General features: G+C 43.6%; 1 protein-coding gene across 2 annotated transcripts in view; it reads left to right on the forward strand.

Annotated features, from left to right (window-relative positions):
* The window catches only part of EGFLAM (EGF like, fibronectin type III and laminin G domains), a 175,784-nt gene that overhangs the window by 116,920 nt on the left and 32,336 nt on the right, over positions 1-26,528 (forward strand). For both annotated transcript variants that reach the window (XM_087443212.1, XM_087443213.1), the window contains 8 exons: positions 6,130-6,245; positions 6,841-7,159; positions 7,812-7,912; positions 9,050-9,150; positions 11,123-11,267; positions 14,642-14,831; positions 22,474-22,599; positions 23,681-23,924. In XM_087443212.1, the coding sequence (XP_087299338.1) occupies positions 6,130-6,245; positions 6,841-7,159; positions 7,812-7,912; positions 9,050-9,150; positions 11,123-11,267; positions 14,642-14,831; positions 22,474-22,599; positions 23,681-23,924 (1,342 nt within the window). The remainder of the gene's footprint in view (positions 1-6,129; positions 6,246-6,840; positions 7,160-7,811; positions 7,913-9,049; positions 9,151-11,122; positions 11,268-14,641; positions 14,832-22,473; positions 22,600-23,680; positions 23,925-26,528) is intronic.

A 26,528-nucleotide genomic window follows, 5' to 3' on the forward strand; every position in this document is an offset into this window, starting at 1 on the left:
CCTGCCCAGATCACTGCTTTCCACTTGTCTACATGGAAAGGGAAGATGGGAGAGACCAAATTTGCCCTAAATTCCTCCTCCCTCCACCAGGTCCTTTGATAGATTAACTTTTGCTCAGTTCAGAAATATGGACCAAATGCTTCCCTTCAGCATCTAAGTTTATGTCTCTACCTCTGTAGGGAGGAGAAGAAGTTGGACAAGAATCCAACAGAATTTCGGAAACTCCAGAAGAGGCTGATGGTCTCTTTTTAAAATATCACTTGATTTTTGTCTTTTGGTGACACACAATCAGCTGTGTCTCCACAGAATGCAACTTCAGGAGTGGGGAATAAGTGTTCCTCTCTCATCATTGCTAAGAGCTGTTAAGAGAAGGGACTCAAATACAAACTGATCCTTATGAATGAAGATGGATTTGATAAATGATAGATCACATCTTCTAGGAGGCTTATAATATTGAACACAAAGCTACAATCCCCAAGGCATGTAACTTCCATGCTGAACTTACTCCTTTTTTCTTTTTCTTTCACATAAGTAAAATTCCCTGGTTGTTTCTTTTTCAAACAAAACAAAGTAACAAACTTCTTTTGAAGCCTGCAATATGTCTAAGTCAAAAGTGTAAACTTTAAGGTCACAGAATGTTAGTGCTAGAAAGGATCTCGCAGGTCATCAAATCTAATCCCATTCCTTATTTTATTAGAAAACATGAGATCCAGAGAGATTAAGTGACTTGTCCAAGGTCACACAGTCATTTGTATCCCTCTCCGAATTATTTGGATTCCTTGACCAGGGATATTTCCAGCTACGTCATGTTGATACATCAGAGAAACTGACTATTTATAGAAAACCTATGATGCCTTTATAAAGTCAAACATACAAGTTTTTGTAAAATAAAAGTCATCCCTTAATTTATTCACGGAAATTTCTGTTTTGTGAATTAGTTTTTATTATAGTGGAATAACCCTTGAACTTGTTTTGCATTCAGTCAGTGCTTTGACTATTCTGGTTCTAAATCAATGCCTCCTTTTTAATGTTCTCTTTTCCTAATTAACAAAGTGCCAAGTAGAAAGACATAAGTTATGCACTTTAATTACAATAACCCCAGGCTACTGGGAGAATTCTTATCACTGGGTCGGACTGTTCATTCTGTGCTCACTTAGAAATAGCACTGGTAAAAACTTCATATAAGCTGTGGATTTGAGATCTAGGGTGGTGGGGTTGTCAGGGAACAAAAGCAGTGCGCTTTATTCCAGATTTCTTTGAGTTATGCTGCATCTGGTCCTTTCTGTGCTCATTTCCTTCCTGTTTAAAATGGGAAATGACTATTAGCCTGGGTTATTATGATAGGGAGAGATACTGCAAAAGGTACTGGAGTGCAGCCCCGGGAGTCCAGAATTCTGCCCAGCTCTGCCACTAATGAGCTGTCTCTCTGGGCAAGTCACATGGACTCTCTGAGCCTCAGTTTACTCCTCTGTAAAGTGGACTTGTTGTGCTAGCTGATCTCTAAGGTCCTTCTACAAAAGTCGAAATGTCTTTAAGTCCTTGTAATTCCATATTCCTTTCCCCACCCTTATCCTACACTCTTCATTTCCCCAAACTGAGAGGTAACCTCTAGCTTCAAGGAGATATGTTATATACAGTGTCAAAACAGAAGCAATTAGTCTAAAGACCAGGGAACTTTACCCATTGAATAACATATGCCTTATTTTACTCGTCAAAATGAGCAGAGAATCTGGAATCATTTTCATTCCCATCATGGTACCATTTCATAGCTGCAGCAATGCATTTGTGGTCCTTTCCTCTAAGGAATTTCCTTCAAGATAGACTTCCTAGGGTGGGTTAAGGGGCAGGAAGAGACCTCAGTTACCCATCCCCCAACGCTTGCCTTCTCTATATTCTTCTGGCTGAAGTATCTTAGATACTTGATGCCAAAACATCTGTATGATAGAGTGTTATGAGCATTGAACTAGGGGTCATATGATCTGATTCTGGTTTTGGATCTTCTACTAATGAGATGCATGACCTTGGTTTTAAGTCACTTCTCTTCTGTGGCTTCAGTTTCCACATTTATGAAATAAGAAGTTTGGACTGGATGGTGTCTAAGGTCTCTTTCACCTGTAAACTTCTAGCTCTGAGTTGGGGAAAGAGACAGAAATGGTGGCAGTTTGGGGGCAATGTCTTTGGATTTGGGGTCACAGTCTCACCACGCAAGGATTCCTCTCCAGATATTCCATCACTTAAACAGGCTTGGCCAGCTGGGCCAGGACAGGACGGAGACAGAGTCCCACCACAGTACAGCATCGTGGGAGTGTCTCCTGTGTCTGGTGGTAGGTCTTGGCCTTGGTGAGTATGTGAAGCATCAGTTAAATGGAGGATGGGAAGGGACGTCAAGAAGTGTGAAATGTATTTCCTGCTCTTAAGGGGTTCACAATTGAATTGGGAAACACAAGGACAGCATTCCGAGGCCGGGAGTCCACAAGGTGTAAATACCATCTTAAACATCTGTTGATTTCATCAAGCTATGGAAGCTTATTCTGAGCTCGTGATTCAGGGCATATATCCGTGGGTGGATAGCCCCGTCCAGAAGGAGATGGAGGAATGTTCTATAGGTCTTGGCAGCTCCATCTCTTCTGGAGTCACCATTTTTTCTCCAGAAGAGTCTGATAGTCTCTTTTTAACATATCACTTGATTTTCGTCATTTGATGACACACATTCAGCTCTGTCTCCACAAAATGCATACAGCTGGAAGGATAGGTAGGCTATGTATAAGCATAAAAGAGAGGAGGAGGATGGCCGTGTGGAGAAGAATATTAACCAAAGTCTTGGGATAAGAAAACACAAGATGTATTCAGGAGACAACTAGTAGACCAGTTCAGCCATTATGGCTTTTGAAAAGGGAAAAAGAAAAAAAAAAAATCAACTCTGAAAACACAATTTGAAGTCAGATTATAAGTGGCTCAATGTAGTCAAAAGAGAGACCAAGAATGAATCTAGCTCTACCGTTTACTATCTGCGTGCCTTTGAGCAACTTGTTTAATCAATCTGAGTTTGTATGTCCACATGGTAAAATGCCAGTGATAATACCAATTTCACAGGATTTGGGGAGGATTAATAGAAACAATGTATGAAAATCTCCTGGTGCAGTAAAAATGATCAATAAATATTAATTTTCTAAATCTCAGTCTCCTTCTACCTCCACGGTGGCTTCTTGTCTTATAGGCAATGAAACAGCAGCTGGCAGACAGACCTGGCTTTGATCTAGGCTTGGTCAGTTACAGCATCTTGGATCTTAGTCAAATCACTTAACCTCCCTGAGCTTCAGTTTACTTAGCTACAAAATGAAATTAACCTGTACTTACCTTGCAAGGTTATTATAAAGTTTAGAAATGTATTATGTGAAGCTCCCAACGGTACCTGTTAAGGGGGGGAGAGGCAGTAGGTTTCAATAAATAACGGTGATGGAGGAAAGGAGGAAAAATAGTTGTTGTTATTACGAAACTGGAATTCTCGACCAAGAAGCCTAGGATTTGTCTTGTAGGCCGCGGGGGGACTTTGGAGGTGTTTTTTCAGATAGGGTATCATAAAATGAAATGGAGAGAATCTTAACGTTGATGAGAATAGTACAAGAGTGGCAAGAATGTGCAGAGGGCAAGGGAGAATGCCCTGGAGATAGCAAGACTGACTTACTGAAGGTAGAATCCAGCCCTATTCATCTATGCGCTGTATAATTCTTTTATTATCAAGTGGATTCTTTCTTCTGAAATTCAACAATTCTGAATATATGAGAGAGACGAGACAGAAATGGAGAGTGAGAAAGGGACAGAAAGAAGAAAGAGACCCCGAGAAAGAGAGAGAAGCAAAGAGAGAGGTAGAAAGATACACAGATACAGAGAGACAGGAGAGGGGATGCTGTGTTCTAGGGCTTCCTGGCTTTTTGTCTGGACACATCTGGCACACAGCTGTGCTGGCTGGATGCTGGTGGCTTAAGAGAACTTGTGTCCAGGTATAAATCTGGCATCGACAGGCTTGAATTTTTAGCTGACATGTGGGCTATTTTAGATAAAACTGTGGGGAATTGGTATGGAAGTGGGGAGAATGCCACCTCCTCCGTCTTATCCCCCCTCCACCAACATGTGCCTGAACACCAGAGAATGGCTCCTTCCCTCTGCCTGCCAATCACCTGCTCCATGTTTCTCTCTTCCTGGTCCAGGAGGAGGTTTCTAGCCAGCAGCGTGCCCACTGAGGAGGCTTCTGCCACTCCCCGTGTGTTGTTTCCTTCAGCTCTGTTTTCAGTCTGCTTGCTATTTTGCTTGGAACAGGGGGAGTTTTCTTTTGTGAGAAAGGTGTTTGGCTTAGCTTATTCTGAAAGCAGAACGTCTTTAAGTTCAATTTATGTTTTTAATGTCATTTTTCTTTCTTTTTTTTTTTAACTAGTCATCCAAACGCTGGAGGTCTAATAACTAATGGGCATCAGCAACCTTCAAAATCAGTTTCTGTTGCCAGAGTTGTTACTATCCTAAAGGCTGGTGCCTGGTGTGCCCTGTTTAGAGAAGGCAGCTGGTACCTGTGCCATCCAATCCCGCTGGGAGGAAAACGGGGCACTATGGAGCAGCACTTTAGAAGACTCCCATACCATGGAGGAGTGCTTCTTGTGTGGAACCTAGGTCCCATTGTTGAGGACCAGTAGATTTTGTGAATGACAACTGAATAAGAATGCTAATCTGACCGTCCCCCAAAGGACTGTGCCTTGTATTGTCCGCTATGAGTTTTTTCTCAGCCCCTCTTCCAGCTCTGAAAGATCCTATTGTCCTGCTAAAACAGATGGAAATGGTTGGCCCGCAAGATACCATATAGGGTCCCTTTTCTCTGAGTGTGGAAGTGTTTCCTGTCTTAAGTCTCTTTCTTGTTTTAAAGAACTCTTTTTTTTTTTGAGGATGGTTAGCCCTGAGCTAAAATCCGATGCCAATTCTCCTCCTTTTGTTTTGCTAAGAAAGACTGGCCCTGGGCTAACATCCATGCCCATCTTCTTCTACTTGATATGGGACGCCGCCACAGCATGGCTTGACAAGCAGTGCATCAGTGTGCGCCCCGGATCTGAACCCACAAACCCCGGGCCGCCGAAGCGGAGTGTGCGCACTTAACTGCTACACCACTGGGCTGGCCCCTAAAGCACTTTGAATGAAGTATTTCATACATCAAAAATATACATATAACATATAAAATACGAACACTCATATGTACCCAGCAGCTATCTCAAGAAGTACAATATCACAGAGGACTCTCAAAGGTCCCTGTGTGTCACACCTTATTCACATCCGTCATCTAACCTCCCCAAGGTACTTTTGTCATGGTCTTACTTTTCTTAAGAGTTTAAACTACACATATATGTATCCCTAAATATTATATCGTTTTCCTTGCTGTTGACTTTTATATAAATGACATCACACTGAATGTGTTCCTTTACAACTTGCATTTTTTGCATGAAATCCTGTGAGATGAAACCATGTTGATGCATTAAATGCTCATTCATTCATTTCCCCTGCTATATAGTACTCCATTCCATAGATATGCTATAATTCACTTATCCATTTTCTGTTGATAGATATTTGGGGTTTTACTTGCTATTATAAATAGCAAATTTGGGGTGATTTTTACTCTTACAAATTCTGATGCCGTGAACATGTTTTCCACATCTCCTGGTACCCCTGTGGAAGAGTTGTTCCAGATTTTGTAAGTCAGGGTGAGATTGCTGGGTCAAAAGCTATGAACATTTTCTACTTTTTAAATATTTCCAAGAGTTTTGCAAAGTGTTTGCATTCATCTAACATCAGTGTATAAGAGTCCCCCTGGATCCCATCCTTGGTAATATTTTTTATTGCCCAACTTATATTTTTGCCAGTCTTGTCAGTATAAAATGGCGGCTCTTTCTGGTTTAAATTGGCATTTTCTTGATTACTTATGAGATGAAACATTCTTCATATTTTGCATCATTGACTTCTACTTCAGTGTTGAATTCCTTTTGTGTTTCCAACACATCCCGATCCTTTTGGCGCAGCTCTGTATGTGGCTGGATTAGGATAGAAAGGGGGTGAAGGCACGTTGACGGCAGTGTACTGCTTTTCTCTGTGAAGGCCCCGAGGAAGTAGGAAGTGGCCGCTACGGACCCCATTATATAACCGACATGGGAGCCGGCGAGGATGATGACGGATTTGAAGACGACTTAGATTTGGATATCTCCTTTGAGGAGGTAACAAAAATCTCTGCTCTTAAAACCCAGATGTTTTCGTTTTCTTGCTGAACAAGGCAATTTAGCCAACGGACCGTGAACATTTTACTTAAAACTTACTTAAATTGGCCCATTTGCTTTTAACACTCATTTATTTCCTCTGACTATTAGGCTCCAGGTGATCATAAACTAGTGGTAACTAAGTACCAATCATGCGATGTTCTGTAGTCAGCCCTGCCTGCCGACTTCACCATCTGGCAAAAATATTTTTCCATTTCCCACCAAGTGAAATTTTATAAAGTCAGGTATTATAAGGAAATGAACAATTCCTTGACAAAGTAATGCATCTTTGTGATATTGTAATAATAATAAATCATGTTATATCAGTTTTCCCACTGATTTTATGAGTAATACAGGGCAAGGTACTTAAAATCCTTGACCTCAAGTTCTTTATCCATAAACTGGGATGAGTACTATCTCCCTCATTTACATCCCAGGGTTTGGGGAAGTATCAAAAGTGACCATATTTTCAAGTATTAGGCATTAACCATAAATAAGGCAGTCTAATTACTGTGTTCTGTGTTAATCCTGAACCCTTTCCCTTCTCTGCCTTTAGGTTAAACCACTTCCTGCTATCAAAGGAGGGAATAAGAAATTTTTGGTGGAATCCAAGATGGCTCCTAGACCAAACTCAATGACCAGTTCTAGGCTTGTCCCCCCTACCCCAGCATCTCTCCCTACGACTACAGTGGCTCCCCAACCCACTCCAGTGGAGAGAAAGGGGAAGGATGGCATGGCTGTGATGCCGAGGCTCTTTGAGCTGTCTTGTGATGAAACTCTCTGCTCTGCTGACAGCTTTTGTGTCAATGACTACACCTGGGGGGGTTCGCGATGCCACTGCATCCTGGGCAAAGGTGGTGAGAGCTGCTCAGAAGGTAGGCCCTTGGTGGGGGGAGAACATCCTGGTGGGTTGGCCCCACTGGGAGCCAGAGGGCAGTTTGGGGTTCTACGGGTGGTTCCTTCTGGCTCTTTTTCTAAGACAAGCCCCTTCTTCCACGTATTAGTCATTAAATTAGCTATACAGAGCATGTGAGGCAACTTCCATTGCTTCTAGTTAGGTAGCAGCTCTATTTCTATGTGGGCCGAATGTGTAGTACTTTGGGAGCAATTAAAAAATCATCCTGATGGCACCCTGGGGAGGTGGGCTTTACTTTTATCACATGTCTATTGAAAAAATGCAGCCCAAGCGTGTGCATGAATGTTAAGGAAGATAATAATTGAGCCAACATATATGACACAGATGTACAGCTGGAAAGCAGGTGTCAGTGGTCTTAAAGTCATTGCTTTCTGTTTAGGGTAGCAAGTAATAATCGCCAAAGATCCAGTTTCCTCTAAGAATTTCAGAAGCTCGAGGTCCCCAAGAATGAGAATTGTAGGTGTAAAAAGTAGAGAAAGGAAGATAGTAAGCTAGGTCTAACAAATCAAATATTTTCACTTAAGGACATCCAGGCAGCAGTATATATTGATCTTTGCATTTGAAGAAGTGAGGAAACAGCGTTCTTTTGTGTTGTCTTTTTCTCTTTTCAGATATTGTTATACAGTATCCTCAGTTTTTTGGCCACTCCTTTGTAACCTTTGAACCTCTGAAGAACTCCTATCAGGCATTTCAAATTACTCTTGAATTTAGGGTAAGAAGCATTGCTTGTTTGATGACTGCCTACTAGACCTCTTAACGCAGCAATGTGCTACGTCGAAAAGGAGGGAGAGGGGGGAGGGGGAGCAGGGACGTAAATATCAAAGGTAAATATGACACAGAGCCTGTCCCCAAACCCATGCACAGGGCAGCAAGAATGATGGGCACATTCACACACTCAGGGGCACCAGCAAGGGAAGGGTGGGTTCTGTATGTTGCTGAACTATGGAAGTGGCAGGCCTGTGGTTCCCAGTGACAATGTTTGGGTCTCAGTCATGTTGCCATAATCGTGACTCTTTCCGGGCTAGGATTTCAGAAGGCATAACGCATTCTCCATTCCAAAATCCCTTTTAAGAGAAGCCCAAGTGTCTGCCTCCATTGCTATGGCTATAATTGAACAAAGAGAAAACCTGCTATACACTACCCTGGCTTATAGTGAGAGCCCAATGGATGCTCTCTGATCTGAATCGACTGCAGATCAGAATCCCATCAGCGACTTCAGCTTAAAGTGATTCTTTTGAGTATCTCAGACAACATGAAAGGGTTTAGAGACCTGGAAACAAGTCCCCTTTGAGGTCATGGTCACAGTTTTGAATAACCAAAAGATGATCTGTCCCAGTCTAGGACAGCCAACACGGGTGAAAAGCAAACTAGTCTATCAGCTGGGCTGTTTTTACTGTCCTGTTGTCCTGATAGAAGGAAATAAGCAAATTTGCATGCTTCCCCAGAGGGAGGGAAGTAAAAAAAAAGAAAAGAAAAAAGTGGAATGCCCTTTGGTGAGAATACAGTTTGATGAACACGAGAACAGCCTCTCTGTGACCACAGTCTTTGTGCACATGGTTTTCCTGAGGTTCTGCTGGTGGATCCACAAAGGCAGGTAAAGAGCGGGTCGAATACGGGGCCTCCTACCTCACTGCCGTTCCTCACATACTGTTTATAGGGCCACCATTTGTTTATTGGAAATGAACTGGGACTAGGTACCTGGGAGTTAATCAGAGTCCGTGTGCTTGTCTCTTTGGGAATAGGACCACAGAGGAGAATGCTCGTTTCATATTCATGAGTGTTTCCAGGTGGCGCTTTATAGCAGAGGTGGCGCTCACTGTTCACGTGGCTTTTGTTTGTATACTGACAGGCAGAGGCGGAGGACGGCTTACTGCTCTACTGCGGGGAGAATGAACACGGGAGGGGTGACTTCATGTCCCTGGCGATCATCCGACGCTCACTCCAATTCAGGTAACTCCTGCCTAAATGCCACAGATTTTTTACTACTCTCCTACATTATATTTACATTTTTATAATGTGAATAAAATACATACAAGATGGATTCCTGTAGATAAAAGAACAGTGTGTAGTATAAGGTGAGCATGGACCAGTTTACTAAATACCAGAGTATCAGGATTGCAGGGTAACCTTTGAAACTTGAGTTTTGGAACCTTCCTTGTAACTGTTCATTCTTTCAACAGCAAATGTTTCTTGAGTGCCCACAGTGTACCAGGCACTGCTGTAGATCCTGAGAAGGCAATAGTAAGCCAAAGCGATCAAGTCTCTTCTCTCCTAGAGCTCTAGTGGACGGGATGGGAAGAAGGCTGGGATCTGTCCTGGCCCCCTTGTGGTAAAGACGGCTGACAGCCATGGAGAGCAGAGAGAAGTCTACAACCTCCCAAGGGTTTCTAGAGGCTTAAACTCCATCCTTGTCTTCCCTCAGGGCTGTGGTGACCTGTTTGGCTTACCTCCTCTGCCCTGGTCATTTCTCTCTCAACACACTTTGGAAGCCACCTTTATTTTCTCGGGTTTTCTGGGAGGCAGAGTTGTGTGGAGGTGTGAGTGTTTTAATCACCCTTATGGAGGTGTACACAACACCTATTTGAGAATGACCAGTGGGGATCAGCCTTGTCCTTCTCCAAGTGCACCAGTTAAGATCCTGATGGCACCATTCGCCTGCTGCCTGACCTTCCGCAAATGACTTAACCTCTCTAAGCCTGCGTTTCCTCCCAGGGCTATTGCGAGGATTAAATAAATTAATACATGAAAGTGCTTAGAGCATGTCTGACCCATAGCAAGCACACTATAGGCATCAACCATTATTGTCTTTTAATTATTTCAGCACAAAAATTACTTTTGGTTCAGCTGGAGAAGACTGTTGAGCATCCCACTTGGAGCAGAAAATGGGCCCCCATCCTTTGCTACATGCTTTGATTCAGGGAAGTTTGAGGTTAGCCACCAGGATCTGGAGCAGTGGTTCTAAGCTTGTGGGATCTGATAGACTCCCAGTAGCACTGGCAATTATCATCTGGTACAGTTCTCCAACCCAACAACTCCTCCTGAGTGCCTCTGATATCCCCCTCTAGGTAAGCCTGGCCTGCAATGCCTCTCGACCCCACTGCACTCCACTGAGGGTCATGAGACAAAGGGAGGCCGTGAGAAGTGGGCTGTAATTAGTGCAGCTCCTGATAAGGACGATGGTGGCCTTCCCCACAGGCAGTCTCACGACCCACGGGGAAGTGGCATGGTGGCTGTTTGGAATTTGACCAGAAAGGGTCAAAATTCTATATGCCAGGCATAGTGACCAATGGGGCACCCTGAGCCATAGGGAGGTTGGGGGTGAAAAAAAACAATAATGCAACTGTCTGAGAATGCTCCCCCTCCGCCCACACCTCACTCCTGAACTGGAGCCTCCTATGGAAACTGCACCTGCCTTTGGGCACAGCTGAGCACAGATGGCAGTGCTGGCCAGCTTGCCAAAAGGAGTGTGAAGACTGGGGTTTTGTTACATTTTATTAATATTGCTGAGCCTGTCATTTGGGAGTTGGAGGAAGTCCCCAGAGAAATCTCTAGAAACAGAATGACTCAAGTTCTAATTCACTGCACCTTGAATCCACTTTAAGCATCTGGTGATCTCTGAAAAGGAGAGGGAGGATCTTAGATGCCTGTCATTTTCTAAGCTGCAGAGACCCTCAGTTTAAAGAAGGCCCCACATTTAAAGGTTCTATGGGCAGAGTGAGGATAACTAGACCGAGATCTTCCCTGGGAGGAAGCATCTAGTTTTTCCGCGTATAGATTTAAACAGCTCTTGATATTCATAAGCATACCTCTGAACAGACTGACTCTCAGAGAAGCCGTCGCCCTGGAAGTGATGTCCATGGAGTCTGAAAACGTAATGAGCTGGTTGATCAAAGAATCCTCCTCTCCTTTTCCTCCCCCACAGGTTCAATTGTGGAACTGGGGTCGCCATCATCATAAGTGAGACCAAAATCAAACTAGGGGGTTGGCACACGGTTACGCTCTACCGAGATGGGCTGAACGGGCTGCTGCAGCTGAACAATGGCACCCCGGTGACAGGCCAGTCCCAGGTGAGTGCGAGCCTTGCTCCCTGCCCGCTGCCTAGCACCCACCAGAAACATCCCGACGGGGCCCCCTGCAGAGAACTGAAGCTACCTTGGCAGGATCCCAGCTCTGGACGGGCCGTTTTTCATGGTGAATCCGTGCTCCTGAGCTCTAGTGTGCTCCTGCTGTTCCACTCTAGGTGGGCTTTCAGGCACACCTCCGTCCCATAGCTACCGAGGAGAAGAAGTGGATTTGTCAGCACCATTGCTGTGGGTGCACAGGGACATGCAGTAGGCCTTGTGCCCAGGGACGTGATCTCTTTCCACAAGCACATCAAAGCCAGGGGTAGAGGAAGGCCCGTGTTGGAAGAATAAAAGCCATTATTAGTGCCAAACACAAAGCTGGCTTTTAAGGCAGGGGTGTTGCAATCCTGTGGCTTTAGAAAATAGTCCCCAAAGCTTCCCTTGGTTCAATATGCAAGAACCATCCATTCGTCTACCTTTTTGGGGGGCCATGATTATAGGAATGGTAAAACAATGTAACTGTTGGACTACTCAGCACATCACCTAGGTATTCACATATTTATCATGCTCTGGGCAATTTTAGGACTGTGTTTGGAATAAACAGTTTGGATTAGCAACCTGCCAAGGAACCAAGCCTGTAATTATATTAGACAGGTGTCCGTATTCTCTGAGGAAAAATGTAGCAAGAAAGCCTTTGTGTATCTGTATATAGCTTCCTCCCTGCCTGGGCTCTTTACTATTCTTTGCTGGCAAGACATCTTATATAAAAGGTCACGCCTTGCTGATCCCCGTTAATTTGGACCCCAATGGTTCCAAATGAGCAAGGATCCAAATATAGTGAATGTGAATCCGGGGAGATCATTTCTAAGATATGCATTTCTAACATACGCATACATTTCTAAGAAAGGAAAAGACAGCATAAATGAACTACAGAGTCACATAAATGCCAGAACAATAGGCCTAATATGATTAAAATTAAGTTTGATAGGAATAAAGAAGCATTGAACTTGGGTCCAAAATACTAACATGAAGAGAGGATGGAGAAGCTGTAATAGAAGCAACGCATGTGAAAATGTCTTATGATTTAAAGCAAGGAAGTTCAATAAAAGTTAATAAACAAGGCCATGTGGTAACAACAAGCTAAAGAAATTATAGGTTGCATTAATAGAGGCGTAGCATCTAGGAAAAGGGAGGTGACAACCCTATTCTATTCTGGTGACTATGTGTGTAGCTTCCAGTGCTCTAAAGGTGACTGATCCTCTAAAATGATTGCATTCAGATCTGTGATCACACTCTGAGGGCCACAGAAAAACTAGAGCATGTTCAAAGTATAGTCACTGGGACAGGAAGATGACTTGAAATCCCTGGAATGATTGATTGAACTGGCATTCTTGAGTTTGGAGAAAAGAGGATGAAGGTGTGGATGGTGGCTTTTCATCATAGAGTCAAAGGGAGAGTCTTGAGCAAGAAGGACTTACTCTGTGGACCCCTAAGGCTGAAGCCTAATGAGGAGAGTCTCAAGGAGTCAGTATTAGCTCCACCTAATGATACAAAGGTGTCACAGTCTATCTCAGGAGATGGTTCCCTGTCCTGGGGGTCTTCAAAAAGTAACTTACCAAAACCTTTTGCTAGGGATGTACAAGGAATCCAGCAGTCAATAAGAGCTTGGAGTATATGAGTTTTCATACTTTTTTCCAATCCTAAGAGTCTATAATTTTATGAATGTCAGAATTAATGGCAAGAAACATATAATTTTATGGATATTCAGAGCGACATTTGCCTCTCTACACCCAGGACTTGCTAAGCAAGTTGTATAAGCACGACCACAGAGGTGGAATGTTTAATAAATCGTCTCGCGAGATAGTGACTCTGTCTTAAGTTGGGGTTCCCCAGAAACAGACCTGAGATGAGGAGTCCTGTGCCCATGATGCATTAGGAAAGTACTCCCATAGGAAAAGTGTGAAAGAGGGAAGAAGATGGACAGGGGAGGGGTGGAAGTCAGCAAGAGTGGCATCTTGGGAGAAATTATCCCTCAGAGTGATCCCAACCCAAAGCAAGGGAACTGGACTTACATGCTTCTGCACCCATCGTAAACTGTTAAGGGCTGTGCTGGGAGAATGCAAACTATCAGATCTCAGCCTAGGCAGGCAACACAGGCTTCAGGGACCCAAAGGCAGCCCTCATCAGAGGAGGGCAAAGGCTAGGCTTGACTATTGCCTGGGATGTTGTGAAGGGAGACTCAAAGGAACCCCACACCCCTACCATGCACTTAATGAGCCAGAAAAGGAGAAAAGGATTGAGCTGTCAGGCCCGTACTCTGTCTCCGGATCAAGAAACAGAATCGGAGGGGTGAAGACAGGATCCAGAAGGTGCGAATTCTGAGGATCATTGAGTGCCACAGGGCATTCAGTTCATCTAATGAAGGCAGTATGCCCAGTGGCTGGCAAACAATTTCATCTTTAAAATCCACTGTGAGTGCTTTCAAGCTGCCTAGCTCACATTCAATATACTATTTACAAATGGTTCTTATCTGTTCATTAGGAAAGATAAAGCAATGATTAGATGTTCTTCTACTTGTTAGTAACAAAGCTGTAAATGATAAAGATTACGTTTCAGTGGCTCACATTCTGGACATTTTATAAGTTCTAGCAGATGCCTTTCCCAGCCCCCTTCTATACCTTTTAATCCAAATGAATGAGATATTTCTGTAATAAAAAATAGAATGACTAAGGGTGCCTTAATTTTGTCCCACCTAATGTTCAGCTCTGTATTTTCTAACCTCAGAACCTACAATCCAGATTGTGGTTTGGTCTAAGATTGGAAATGTCCCTACCTAACTGTAATAACACTGAAAAAAAAGTTGTATCCATGAGCAAATTTCAAAATATTTTGCTACACAGTCTGTTTGGCAATTTACTCCCCACAGTGTTTCTTGCAGGATATAGTCTAAAGGTGACTAGGATAACGAACGGGTCAATGTTAGCCCATGTATACACAAAATTAGTAGTATCACCTTTTGAGACACAGAATAGCCCTATGACCCATCCAAGGTACACAAGAAATTGGTGTCCGGACTGGAAAGAGAAAGTTTTTTTTGGATGCCCAGCGTGGTACACTGCCTGTTGGGTTGCTCTTGGCTCTGACTTATCTTCCCTTCCCTTCTAGGCATTACAAAATCATCCCTTCTCGAAACACAGCCTTCTGAGAAGCTAAGTTTCCTATGGTAACTGTGGGTTTAATTTTCCAGTAGGTCTTAAATCAAGATGGAAGAAAGTACTGGGGCTGTAATATGCCTTAACCATGTCCCTCATTAAAATCTGTTGTGTTTTGGCTTTTGATTTTGTTTAGTGAGTTAACAGTTTTCACTTTTCTTAAAGGGCCAGTACAGTAAAATTACCTTCCGGACACCTCTCTATCTTGGTGGAGCTCCCAGTGCTTACTGGTTGGTCAGAGCAACAGGAACAAACCGAGGCTTTCAAGGCTGTGTGCAGTCTCTCACTGTTAACGGGCAGAGAATCGACATGAGGCCTTGGCCACTGGGGAAAGCACTCAGTGGGGCCGATGTGGGTAAGTGGATGCCCAGGGGGCAAGGGTGTTCTTGTGGGATTGCCTTTCTGGTGTGGGCCAGGGAGGTGAGCAGCTTCATGGGTTAAACCCTGGGCGGCTGGTTAATGCAGAACTTCAGGAGGGAGGTGGGCCCAAGGGGTGAGGTTGGTGCTCTGCAGACGTGATGACCCTAGTCTGAACACCAAGCCGTGGTAAACAATGTGGCGCACCAAACCCTTGGTTGTGTCCTGCTGCCATCTTGGCTCTCTTCATGAAAGTGTCGTGGTCTCATCGGACAAAGCAACAAGCAATTCAGCCCTTTCACCCTTCCTTACCCAGTCCAGTGGAAAAGCTGACACAATAATGTAAGAAGAGATTTCATATGCTCTCTGCTTCTAAGGGAAATGGTCAAATTCTAATTCTTGACCACTGTGCCCAATACCTTCTCATATGCCCTCTCATTTACTCCTCACACTGACTCTAGGAGGTAGAAATTATTATTATACCTATTTTATACATAAAGAAACTGGGGCTTGTAAAAGTCAAATAACTTATCCAAAATAGCAGGCAGATCTAGGATTGCTTTTTTTTATTATTATTAAGACTTTATTTTTTGAGCAGTTTAAGGTTCACAACAAAATTGAGGGGGAAAGTGCAGAGATTTCCCATACACTCCCTGCCCCCACATATGCATAGCCTCCCCCATTGTCAATATCCCCCACCGGAGTGGTACATTTGTTAATTGAGGCACCTACATTGACACATCACAATCACCCAAAGTACATAGTTTACATTACGGTTCATTCATGGTGTTGTACATTCTATGGGTTTGGACAAATGTATAATAACATATATCCATCAATATGGTATCATATAGAGTATTTTCACTGCCCTAAAAATCCTCTGTGCTCTGCCTATTCATCCCTCTCCTTCCCCCTCCCACTCCCAACTCCTGGTAACCACTGATCTATTTATATTCTCTATAGTTTTGCCTTTTCCAGAATGTCCTGTAGTTGAAATCGTACAGTATGTAGCCATCTCAGATTGGGTTCTTTCAGTTGGTAATATCCATCTAAGGTTCTTCCGTGTCTTTCACGGCCTCATGGTTCATTTCTTGTTAGCACTGAATAATATTCCATTGTGTGGCTATACCGCAGTTTATTTATCCATTCACCTACTAAAGGAAATCTTGGTTGCTTCCAAGTTTTGGCAATTATGAATAAAGCTGCTATAAATAGCCCTGTGCAGGTTTTTTTGGTGGACATAAGTTTTCAACTCCTTTGGGTAAACACCAAGGAGTGTGACTGCCGGATCATATGGTAAGAGTATGTTTAGTTTTGTAAGAAACCGCCAAACTGTCTTCCAGAGTGGCTGTACCATTTTGTATTCCCGCCAGGAATGTACAAGAGATCCTGTTGCTTCACATTCTTGCTAGCATTTGGTGTCGGCAGAATTCTGGATTTTGGCCGTTCTAATAGATGTGTAGTGGTATCTTGTTGTTGTAATTTGCATTTCCCTAATGACATATGATATAGAGCATCTTTTCGTATGCTTATTTGCCATCTGTATGTATCTTCATTGGTGAGGTGTCTGTTAAGGTCTATTAGCTCATTTTTTGTTTGTTTTCTTGTTGAGTTTTAAGAGTTCTTTTTATATTTTAGATAACAGTCTTTTATCAGATGTGTCATTTGCAAATATTGTCTCCCAGTCTGTGGCTTTTCTTCTCATGCTCTTGACAATGTCTATCACAGATTGGAAATGTTTAATTTTAATGAAATCCAGCTTATCAATTATTTCTTTCATGGATTGTGCCTTTGGTGTTGTGTCTAAAAAGTCATTGCCATACCCAAGGTCATCTAGGTTTTCACCTATGTTATCTTCTAGGAGTTTTATAGTTTTACATTTTACCTCTGAGTCTGTGTTCCATTTGATTTAATTTTTGTTAAGGGCGTAACGTCTGTGTCTAGATTCATTTTTTGGCATGTGGATGTCCAGGTGTTCCAGCACTATTTGTTGAAAAGACTAGAATTGTTTTTAAAGCAATAAGGACATTTATTCCGTCACTGCAGGCAGCAGATAGATAATTCTAAGGTTGGTTAATTCAATGACTGTTTTAGTCTGCTAGGGCTGCCATAACAAAATACCATAGACTGGGTGGTTTAATTAACAGAAATTTATTTTCTCCCAGTTCTAGAAGCTTGAAATCCAAGATCAAGGTGTGGCAGTTTTGGTTTCTCCTGAGGCCTTTCTCCTTGGCTTACAGATAGATGGCCATATTCTCCCTGTGTCCTCACATGGCCTGTTGTCTGTGCTCCTGGTGTCTCTCCCTCTTCTTAAAAGGACAGCAGTCAGATTGGATTAGGGCCCACCTTTATGACTATTTAATCTTAATTACCTCCTCGAAGACCATCTCTCTCAAATACAGTCACGCTGGGAGTTAGAGCTTTAATCTATGAATTTTGGGGGGACATAATTAAGTCCATAACAGTGACTCAATAATGTCACAACTCTCAGTTGGTGTCTCTGTGATTCTCTTGCTTTTCACTCATAATCTCAAGATGTTACCACAATTCTAAGCATCACGTCCTCACGTGACATCGTCCTTGGCAAGAAATAGCAAGTCCCTTTCTTGGGTCTCCTTTCCCTCCATCTCCAAGATGTTATTTTGCAAGAATGCCCAGTGAACACCATGTACCCACTGCCTAGACTCTACCATTCATTTTGGCACATTTGCTTTACCATGTATTCGTCCATCCCTCTCTCCATTCCTGGATCAGAGCTAGGATTCGATCCTCGTGTCTCCAGGTACAGTTTGTCTGTTTTGTAGCTGATATTAGTTGAGCACCTACTATATGTAGCCACCATTCTAAACTGCTTCAACCTTCCCAAGATTCCTATGAAGTTGGTGCTAGGATTAGCCTTGATGTTAACAGATGAGAACGGGTGGTACAGAAGAGTTAAGTAACTTGCCTGAGGTCACACAGCTAGTAAGTTGCAGAGCCTAAATGTGACGTCAGCCAGTCTGGCTCCAGTGCCTGCCCTGTTAATCACATCTATCACATCAAAGTCTCCCAAATTGACTTCAAATTGCTTACCTCCACCTTGCTCACTCCTAAAGGTGATACCATTGTTAAAACTACAAAAGAGGAAGTTTTCTTAAAAGGAAAAGATTACTACCCATATGTTATTCCCTATGTTATTACCCTAAACCCCAATTGATCACTTAGTCAAAGCAAACAATAAACAGCAATGACTAAAACAATTATAGAAGCACCCGCTGTGGTAGGACCATGTCTCCAAAATCCCTCTTCTGGGATGTCTGTGATGATACAGAACGTGAGATCCAACAGGTCCATCAGAAGTCTCATGTGGTGTGTAAGAGCCTGGACTCTGAGGGCACATTGCCTGGATTTGGCAAATCAGTTAACCTCTTTGGGACTCAGTTTCCCCATCTATAAATGGTACCTACCTCATAAGATTTTGTCTGGATGAGTTGTGGTGCGTATAAAGTACTTAGAATAAGGCCTTGCACATAGCAAACATGTGGTAAATATTTCCTGCTATTAATATGATTATTAGTATTCTGACTCCACTCATCAAGCAGGGTATAAGTTGTTGCTTCTCTTCATTGACCTGACAGGGAAGCAGCCCTGAAGGACAGCTCTGGCAGTCGTGAGGCTGCATGGTAGCCTCTGACAGCTAGTTAACAAGTTGCAAAGTTGAGCAAGGACCAGTTTATGACAGCGTTTTCAATTCTCACACAGTGTGATGCCAACCTCTCCACTGAGCAGATAACACCAGGAGAGCCCACTTTACTGGCTCTGGGCTGCTTGGAGGCAGATGTTGGATTATTCAGTTTCTCTCTATGAACCTTAATGGCAGGCATCAGTCACATTGCCTTTTTTCTTTTATTCTCTTTCTTTTTTCCCCTTGGGGTACAAGAGCAGGGCTAGTTATCCTTCTTCAACCTCCAGATTTGCTTTCCTTTGAGTTGTCCTCCTGAAATTCAAGTTCTTGTAAATTAAATGCAGTCTCACCCTGGGGAAGACTGGGCTCATGCAAGCAGCAGTGAATTTCTGGTGGAGATACAGGCTTCCAGAGGAAGTGACGACAGTGCAGAGTTGTGCTTCTTCCATCTGACACCTCTAACATGGTATTGCCATCTTCAACCACAACTTTTTTTCTGTTCCCCCTCCACCCTCACCAAACCTGTTTCCACTCCTCAAAGGGGCCTTTCATTACTCAACCCTTCCCACTTCTTCTCCTTCATTAGACTATTCCCAGCTATTGGACTCTCTGCAACTCAACTCTGCAACTTCTAGAATAGTCAGCAATCTCAGCAAAATTCTGCATTCTCTGGCCCAGGCTTTTCTTTTATTATTTCCACCTAAATTCTCAAACATAAACCACCACCACTCATTTTTTCCAATCCTGTCCTGGATCTCCACACCCTGCTGGAGCAAAGTCACAGAGCCAACTTCCCAAGTTATTTGAGGTTCAAGAGGTCTGCCCTCCTGCCCCTCACTTCATTATCTTGCGTAAACCTACGCAATAGCTGGCATATAGTAAGTGTTGCTGTCAACAAAAATTATTTTATATATTGATGATGAGGTCCTGCCAGCCCTCTATACACATGACCTTGCAACCTCCTTCTTCCCACCCTTAGAGTTGAAAGTTTTCCTCATCTCTAAAACTAACCTATTCATCTGCACTCTGCACCCATCCCTAGGACCTTGCTGCCAGGACAATCTCTTCAATAACCCAAGGATTCTTAACCTTTGTGTGCCATGAACCTCTTTGGCAGTCTGGTGAAGCCTATGGACCGCTTCTCAAAATGATGTTTTTAAATACAGTGAATAATATACATGAGAGGAAACAGTTATATTGAGATAAAGCTATACAATATTTTTAAGTTTTGGTACTATAATAATATATGTGCTGCTTTAGAAAGCATTAAAGAACAGGATTATTTAATGGTGGGAGCAATAACTACCATGATTTCGAAGTAGTAATGAACATAAATGGTATTTTAAGATATCTTCAACTAATGGAATGCCATATGATGATAACTCAGGGCTACTGGTCACAAGTCACAAAAACTGCTAATGCTAGATGTTTGTTGCCGCCATTAATAATTGAAGGAAACGCTCAATTCCAGTTAGAGGTTAGGGAAAATAAAGATTCTTGTTTTTCCCCACTAAGTCCACAGACCCTTTGCTCTAGCTTATTCCCAGTTGCTCAGGTCCTTTCCAGCTTAAATCAGTGCCATGCTTGGCACAACCCTGCTACCCTTCTGGTCTGGGGACCTGGGAACCTCTCTCCTCTCTTTCAAGACCTGACCCCAGCAAGCTTTCCAGTCCCCCTGTCTGAACCTCCTGTGAGGGGGCTTCTGCCTTCTACTGCACACCGAAACTACCCTCCTAAAGCTGTGAGTGGTCCTCTCTGCACAAAACCCTCCTGGACCTCTCGGTGGTGTTAACTCTGACGCTCTCTTTGCTCCTGCTCCTCCCTGAGCTTCCCTGAAGCTGCCCTGTCTGGGTCCTTAGGCCCTTTGGCCTGTCCTCCCTCTGTCTTCTCTGCTGGTTCCCTGGGAGTCCATGGGGCCTTTCATCCTGTCCTCTTGCAGGGAGCCCATCCGTTCTTGGTGTCAGCGTCACTGCCCTGCTGCCACGGCCCCTCCAGCCCTCACCTGTGCATGGATCCCTTCTTGCGCAGGGGGCTCAGCTGTGGATGTTTCCACAGTCACCTTATGCTTAAATTCAGCAAAGGCCAACTCCTCGTCTGCTCTTCAGCACCCAGTTTCTGTTCTCCACCGCGCTCATTTCTTTCATCTTGCCCCTCTTCTTTCAGTCTTCCACACTAGAAACGTTGAGGTTATGCTAGTCTTCCTCCACCTTCAACCTATAGAATGAACTGGTTACTTCTTCTTTCCTTGTGTCTCTTTGCTTCTTTACTTTCTATTTCTCTGCTATCACCCTATCCAACCCCAGTTTACCTCCCTGTAGGATTTCTGTCGTCTTTCCCACCCCCATCACTCACAATCTATTTTGCATGCCATTGCCAGCATAATCTGGCTGAAACTCTGCTTTCATCAAGTAAACAACTCTGGCTGGCTTTCTTGCCCCCTGCCCTACTCCTACCTTTTAAAAACTAGTTACGACACAAATCTGTAAAATAATTTTTCCCACGTGTATCTAAAATAACCCAAGGACCCCACTTCTTCCTGTGGGACCGGCCCTTCTCTGAGAAAGAATCTCAGCCCACAGAGATTGCTGTAGCACAGGGACCTGTGAGAGTTTGGCTAAGATCAAAGTCAGCCTCTCTGTGGAGACTGTGAATGCTGGCAATGTTCTCAGGGCTGTGCAGAACCAGTCACTTCTGCCTGAACTTCCACTGGCCCCCAGCTGGAATTCACAGGGGCCAGCCCACCCCAGCTAGAGGGACAAGCCATCTGGAAGGGCTTTAATTAAATTCTGTTATCAGCCCTTGAAGTCAGTCTGCTCTCCTGGGTACACCCTGTGCCCAGCCCTTCCCCCTCCTCCCAATGAGCCTTTTTGAAAAGCTTGATTCAACAAACACAGATGACTGCTGAGGAGAGGATAAGAGACTCACCCAGCTGAGATGACACAATTAGGCCAAGGAGGGCTCTTCCTCTCACAGGAGACAGGCTACCAGCTTATGAGGGCGCAGCATTGGAGATCGCGGGGTGCAGAGCTGGACCCCTCACAGCTCAATCAGAGATTCCTTTTGGCTCCATCCCGAGAAGAAGTGTGTTGTACTCACCTATGTCGTTCCGGGCCAGATTGTGGCCTATCTGCCTAATTTATTTCTTATACACAAGGAGAAAAGGAAGACCAAAGATGCAGAAGAGAAGCCGCCCAGGAAAAGTCAGTTTGTTCCCACTTCATGTGATGATCTACACTTGACAATGACAAAGTATACCCTGGATGGGCCTCTCTAATATATGTTTGGATAAGAGAATGAACCCATTTGAGATTGAACCTCTCAGCACTTTTTACTCCAGGCCACCTTCCTGTCGCTCATAAGATTGTAACTTTAGAGATAGAAATAGGGATTCTGGAACGCACATGCTGAGGTATTATGGAGCTCTCCCTCTCAGCTCCCTGCCCCAGACAGAGGAGTGGACAATTCAGGCCAGCTAATAAGCTTAGACATGGCTGCTTAACTCCTTGGGTGCTTATCTTGCTTGCCTCAACTTTCAACCAACAAGGCGGCAGCACTTAAGGTAATTGGGGTCATGCAAATTAGAAGGCTTCTAACATAAACACTGTGTTGACACTGGCGGGATTGAAACACGCTCTTGTGGGAACAACAGAGAGACAAATTAAAGCAGAAACAACTCAGTCATCCCCGTCAGTGGTCATAAAATTGCCCAACAATTTATTATTTGATTTATTGTGTCCACCATGTTTTAAAGAGTCTCTGTGGCTCTTCATAAAGAACAAGCCAAAATCAAATTAAAATGAAGGGAAGGTTCCACTTACCCTGAAAGCTGGTTTGCAGTTGTGCAAAAGTGCAAGTCAACAGGAGTGGGAAGTGAACTGTATTTACTCAGAACCATGAGCTGTTGGTGTGGTCAGCTCCATCGTCTTGGACTGGCTCACAAGATGAATCGGCTTTGTGATTCCTGTTCTGTATTTAGGGGAATGCAGCAGTGGGATCTGTGATGAAGCCTCGTGCATCAATGGCGGCACCTGCACAGCAATCAAAGCCGATTCCTACATTTGCCTCTGTCCCCTGGGATTTAAAGGTCGACACTGTGAAGATGGTGAGAAAGAAGCAAGTTGATGGCGATTTCTGTCTGCATTGTTAATTCATGTTGATGTCATTTTTCATCAATGTACTTTTAGCAAAGCCCCATACATTTTTATGGGATTAATATTGCTTCGTTGGGAGGGATGGGAGAATCTTTTTTTTTTTCCACCAGGTCAATGTGTGTTAGAGTGCTAAAATGTCGAACCAATCAAAGATATGTCCATTTTAAGATGCTTCTGGGCCAGAATTTGGTGGGCTTCTCTTGGCCCTCAAATAACTTTGAAAAGCCCATATTTGTGTGGTCTATATCAGACTGAACAGCTCGTGCTCCTTAGAATATCTGACAGTTTCAGAGAAAAGGTTGGGAAGAAATACACAGAAACATTAACCAACGTCATGGAAAAAAAGTGATCTTGTTTCTTTTTCTCTGTACCATTATGCTGAGTTATTCCACCTCTCAATAAATATATACATGTAAATACACATGTATAGACAAATGCACACATATAATAATGGAAAATTTGGGGGATTTAAAAGATTTTTGGAAAACCATGCAGAGTTGAACATGTTTTGACTTTTCCACCGGTGATTCAGATTTGGATCTAAGACATCTTGGGGAAAATTTTTTTTTAACACTGTATAATCTCAAATCTCATGTCACCTAGAAGAAGGCATGTTAGTCAGGGTAAGCCAAAGCTGTTACATACTGTCTCATACTTCTGGAGCCTAACATAATAAAGGTTGGTCCTTGCTTGTGTCACACATCACTGCAGGTGGTGGTGGTAGTGGGGTGGCCTCTGCTCCACGCAGTCATTTAGGAATGCAGACTCCTGCCTTCTAGGGGCTCTGCTAGACCCTTACAATCCTCCACTGATTCCTGTATCTAGCCAGCAGGTGAGAGAAGAGACAGCATGCGGTGGATGGAGACCTGGGGTGCTGTATGGTACTCCCACCCACATTCCACTGGCCAGAATTCGGTTACACCGCCCACCTAACTTCAGGGCAGCTAGGAAATGTAGTTTAGCTCTGTACCCAGGAGGAAAAGAGCCAGTTTTGCCCCAGGGGGGTTTCTAACAACATGCTTGTTTCTTCAGCTTTCAGCTTGGCCATCCCTCTATTCAGAGAGTCCCTGAGATCATATGCTGCAACACCCTGGCCACTGGAGCCCCAGCAGTACCTTTCCTTCATGGAGTTTGAGATTACGTTTCGGCCGGACTCGGGAGATGGCGTCCTCCTGTACAGCTATGATACAGGGAGCAAAGACTTCTTGTCCATCAACATGGCAGGGGGCCACGTGGAGTTCCGCTTTGACTGTGGCTCTGGGACTGGTGTTCTCAGGTAAGGGCTGAGACCTTTGCGGGCTCCCTTCCCTCAAAAAGCCAAACAGCAGCCACTTGGGAAAAAGACGAATTTGTCATCTAATAGTTTGCCGTCTTCCTGTCTTCCCTACACAGTCATCTTTTCTGAAACCTGTCCTGATTCATACAGATGACGTGCTTCCTATAGATCCTGCTGTCCTGGTGGCAAGGTTTCCTCTTCTCAAGTAACTACCCAGCAGGTAGCGATTCTCTGTATCAAACTATGGAAGACGGGCTTGCTTCAGATGGGGCTAAATTGCCTTCATTTCCACCTGAGATCACACAATGCCATCAGCAGAAACTTGATGAATTGTAATTAATCAGCACCTTGCCCAGAGCATCACTTGGTGAGCGCTCAGCAAATATATGGCGATTAATAAAAAAGTATTAACAGAGATTTAATGAACAGAAACATCTTTGGTGACCTCACTTGAAAATGTTAACTTTCCTCTTGCACTGTTTCTTTGATGGTAACTAGTTATTTAGCAGGTCTCTTACTGTTCTCCCTATAAAGAACCGGACAATGCATTATCGTCAGTTGCCAAGATCCATCCCTGACCAGTATGCTGAAGAAGCCTGGGTGATGAGTGGTTTCAACAGCATGGCAGTAAATAGGTGCTTCTCAAGTACCTGCTGCTATCTGCAGAATTGGTTCTGAGTCATCAAAACTTTCCTCCTGTTATCTTGTTTGTGCTATTAATTTACCTAGCAGATCGATTTTTCTCGTACAGTGTGTCAGTATCTTTGTGAATCCCTAGGAGCCTGTGGTTGGTAGACCAGATGTTTTTCTTATTTCTTTATGTCTGTATCTTCTTACTGAGTTCCTCCCATGCTAGTATTTACCTTCAAGCAAGAGCCCTGTGAATCTAATGCAGATGTACTTCTTGTTCCTACACTTGGCAGATTCTTCTCTTGTGAAACTCACTACGATGTTTTGTTCATTGATGCCCTACGGCAGGATATCAGCTAGGCTGCTGTTGTTGTCTTCGCGGGCTGTATTCAATCGCTATTCATGTTGCTGGACTGTCATTTTTAGGAAGACTATGTGGGTGAGATGTTACAATCTTGCCTTGCCCTAAACTGCTGTTCATTTTTCGTGGCTGATGGGAAATGCTCACTGCATTAGGTTTCAACAATTCTTAAAAAGGACAGTTCATTTTTGCCCTTATTGATGAATTCCTACACGTCAGTGACACTTCCCACCTTGGGGAATGGACAGACATTATGTTTTTGCATAACCAGTACCTCTGGTTATGCAAAAACATCCAATGTCTCAAGACAACATTGGTGGGGATTTAATTGATTCAATTTACATATGATTGTGTGAAACAGTCTAAGCAGTTTACTTAGAACTATTTGTCAAGTTGAGAAAGGGAGATACCTTGAATATCACTTTGTACTTTCCAGTGGCTTCCTCCGAGATAAGGAATGACCAGAAAGAGCCAAGGGAGGGTCAGGGCTCATCAACCTTCCTCCTGGACAGATTGCACCCCGCACCCTGCACCTCTGCAGTGGCAGCTCCAGCTGTGGGGTCACAGACACATGGGACCCCAGAAGTCTAGCATTTCTCCTTTTCATAGTTCTGTGCCTGTTTTTGACAGAAGATGTTTTTAATTTTTTAAAAAATGTAAGTTATTGTTTCCCTGCCTGCCGGGAAAGGCAACTGGAAAAAGAATTCTTTTTTTTTTTTCCTGGTGGGAAAGAGTCACCCTGAGCTAACATCTGTTGCCAATCTTCCTATTTTTTTTTCTCCCCAAGGCCCCAGTACATGGTTGTATATCTTAGTTGTAAGTCCTTCTAGTTCTTCTATGTGAGCCGCCACCACAGCATGGCAACTGACAGACAGGTGGTATGGTTCCAGGACTGGGAAACGAACCCAGGCCGCCAATGCAGTTAGAGTGCCAAACTTTAACCACTAGGCCATCAGGGCTGGCTCTGGAAAAAGAATTCTTGAGTACTAGGTATGATGAAAAGGAGGCAAAGGCTCAGAATTTCCACGGAACAAACCGCCATCTCCTCCCTTGTCCGATCGCCCTCCAATGTAACCTGACAAAAGTGATCACTGTCAGTGTTTCAGACCCCCCTCTGGGAGATGTGTATTTTGAAAACCATTTCAAAGACTTCCTGTTTAATTTAGAAAATTCAGTGAAAGCCTGAACTACAGGAAGTTGGGGAATTGGCCAAATCATTTTAACTTTAGGAGAAGGATAAGGTGGTCAAATTCATTATGAACTTGATTCAAAAATCGAGACAATTGAAATGAGCTCGTGATGGCCGTGATCAATATAACTGTGGTGAGGAAGGCAGCGTATTGACAGGAATGACCTCTGCAGGACAGGAACACGACTGAGGCGCTGTTAGTTATTATGGAGATGGGCCACTTAAAAAGTGCCGCTGGTTTCTTTATTGCATATTGATTTACCCAAGGTGATTAAATTCTAATTGCTAAGGACAAATCACAGAAGCATTTGCCAGAGCAAAAAAATCAAGTGAGGAGGTGGAGACCTTTTAATAATTGTGCCCATTGGTATTCCTGATGGTTTTCTAAAGATGATCCAGGACCAAAAAATAAGTGGGAGGTTCA

Source organism: Ceratotherium simum, chromosome 18 (genome assembly GCF_057802395.1).
Source record: "Ceratotherium simum simum isolate JZ-2026a chromosome 18, ASM5780239v1, whole genome shotgun sequence".
In the NCBI taxonomy this organism is placed as follows: Eukaryota; Metazoa; Chordata; class Mammalia; order Perissodactyla; family Rhinocerotidae; genus Ceratotherium; species Ceratotherium simum.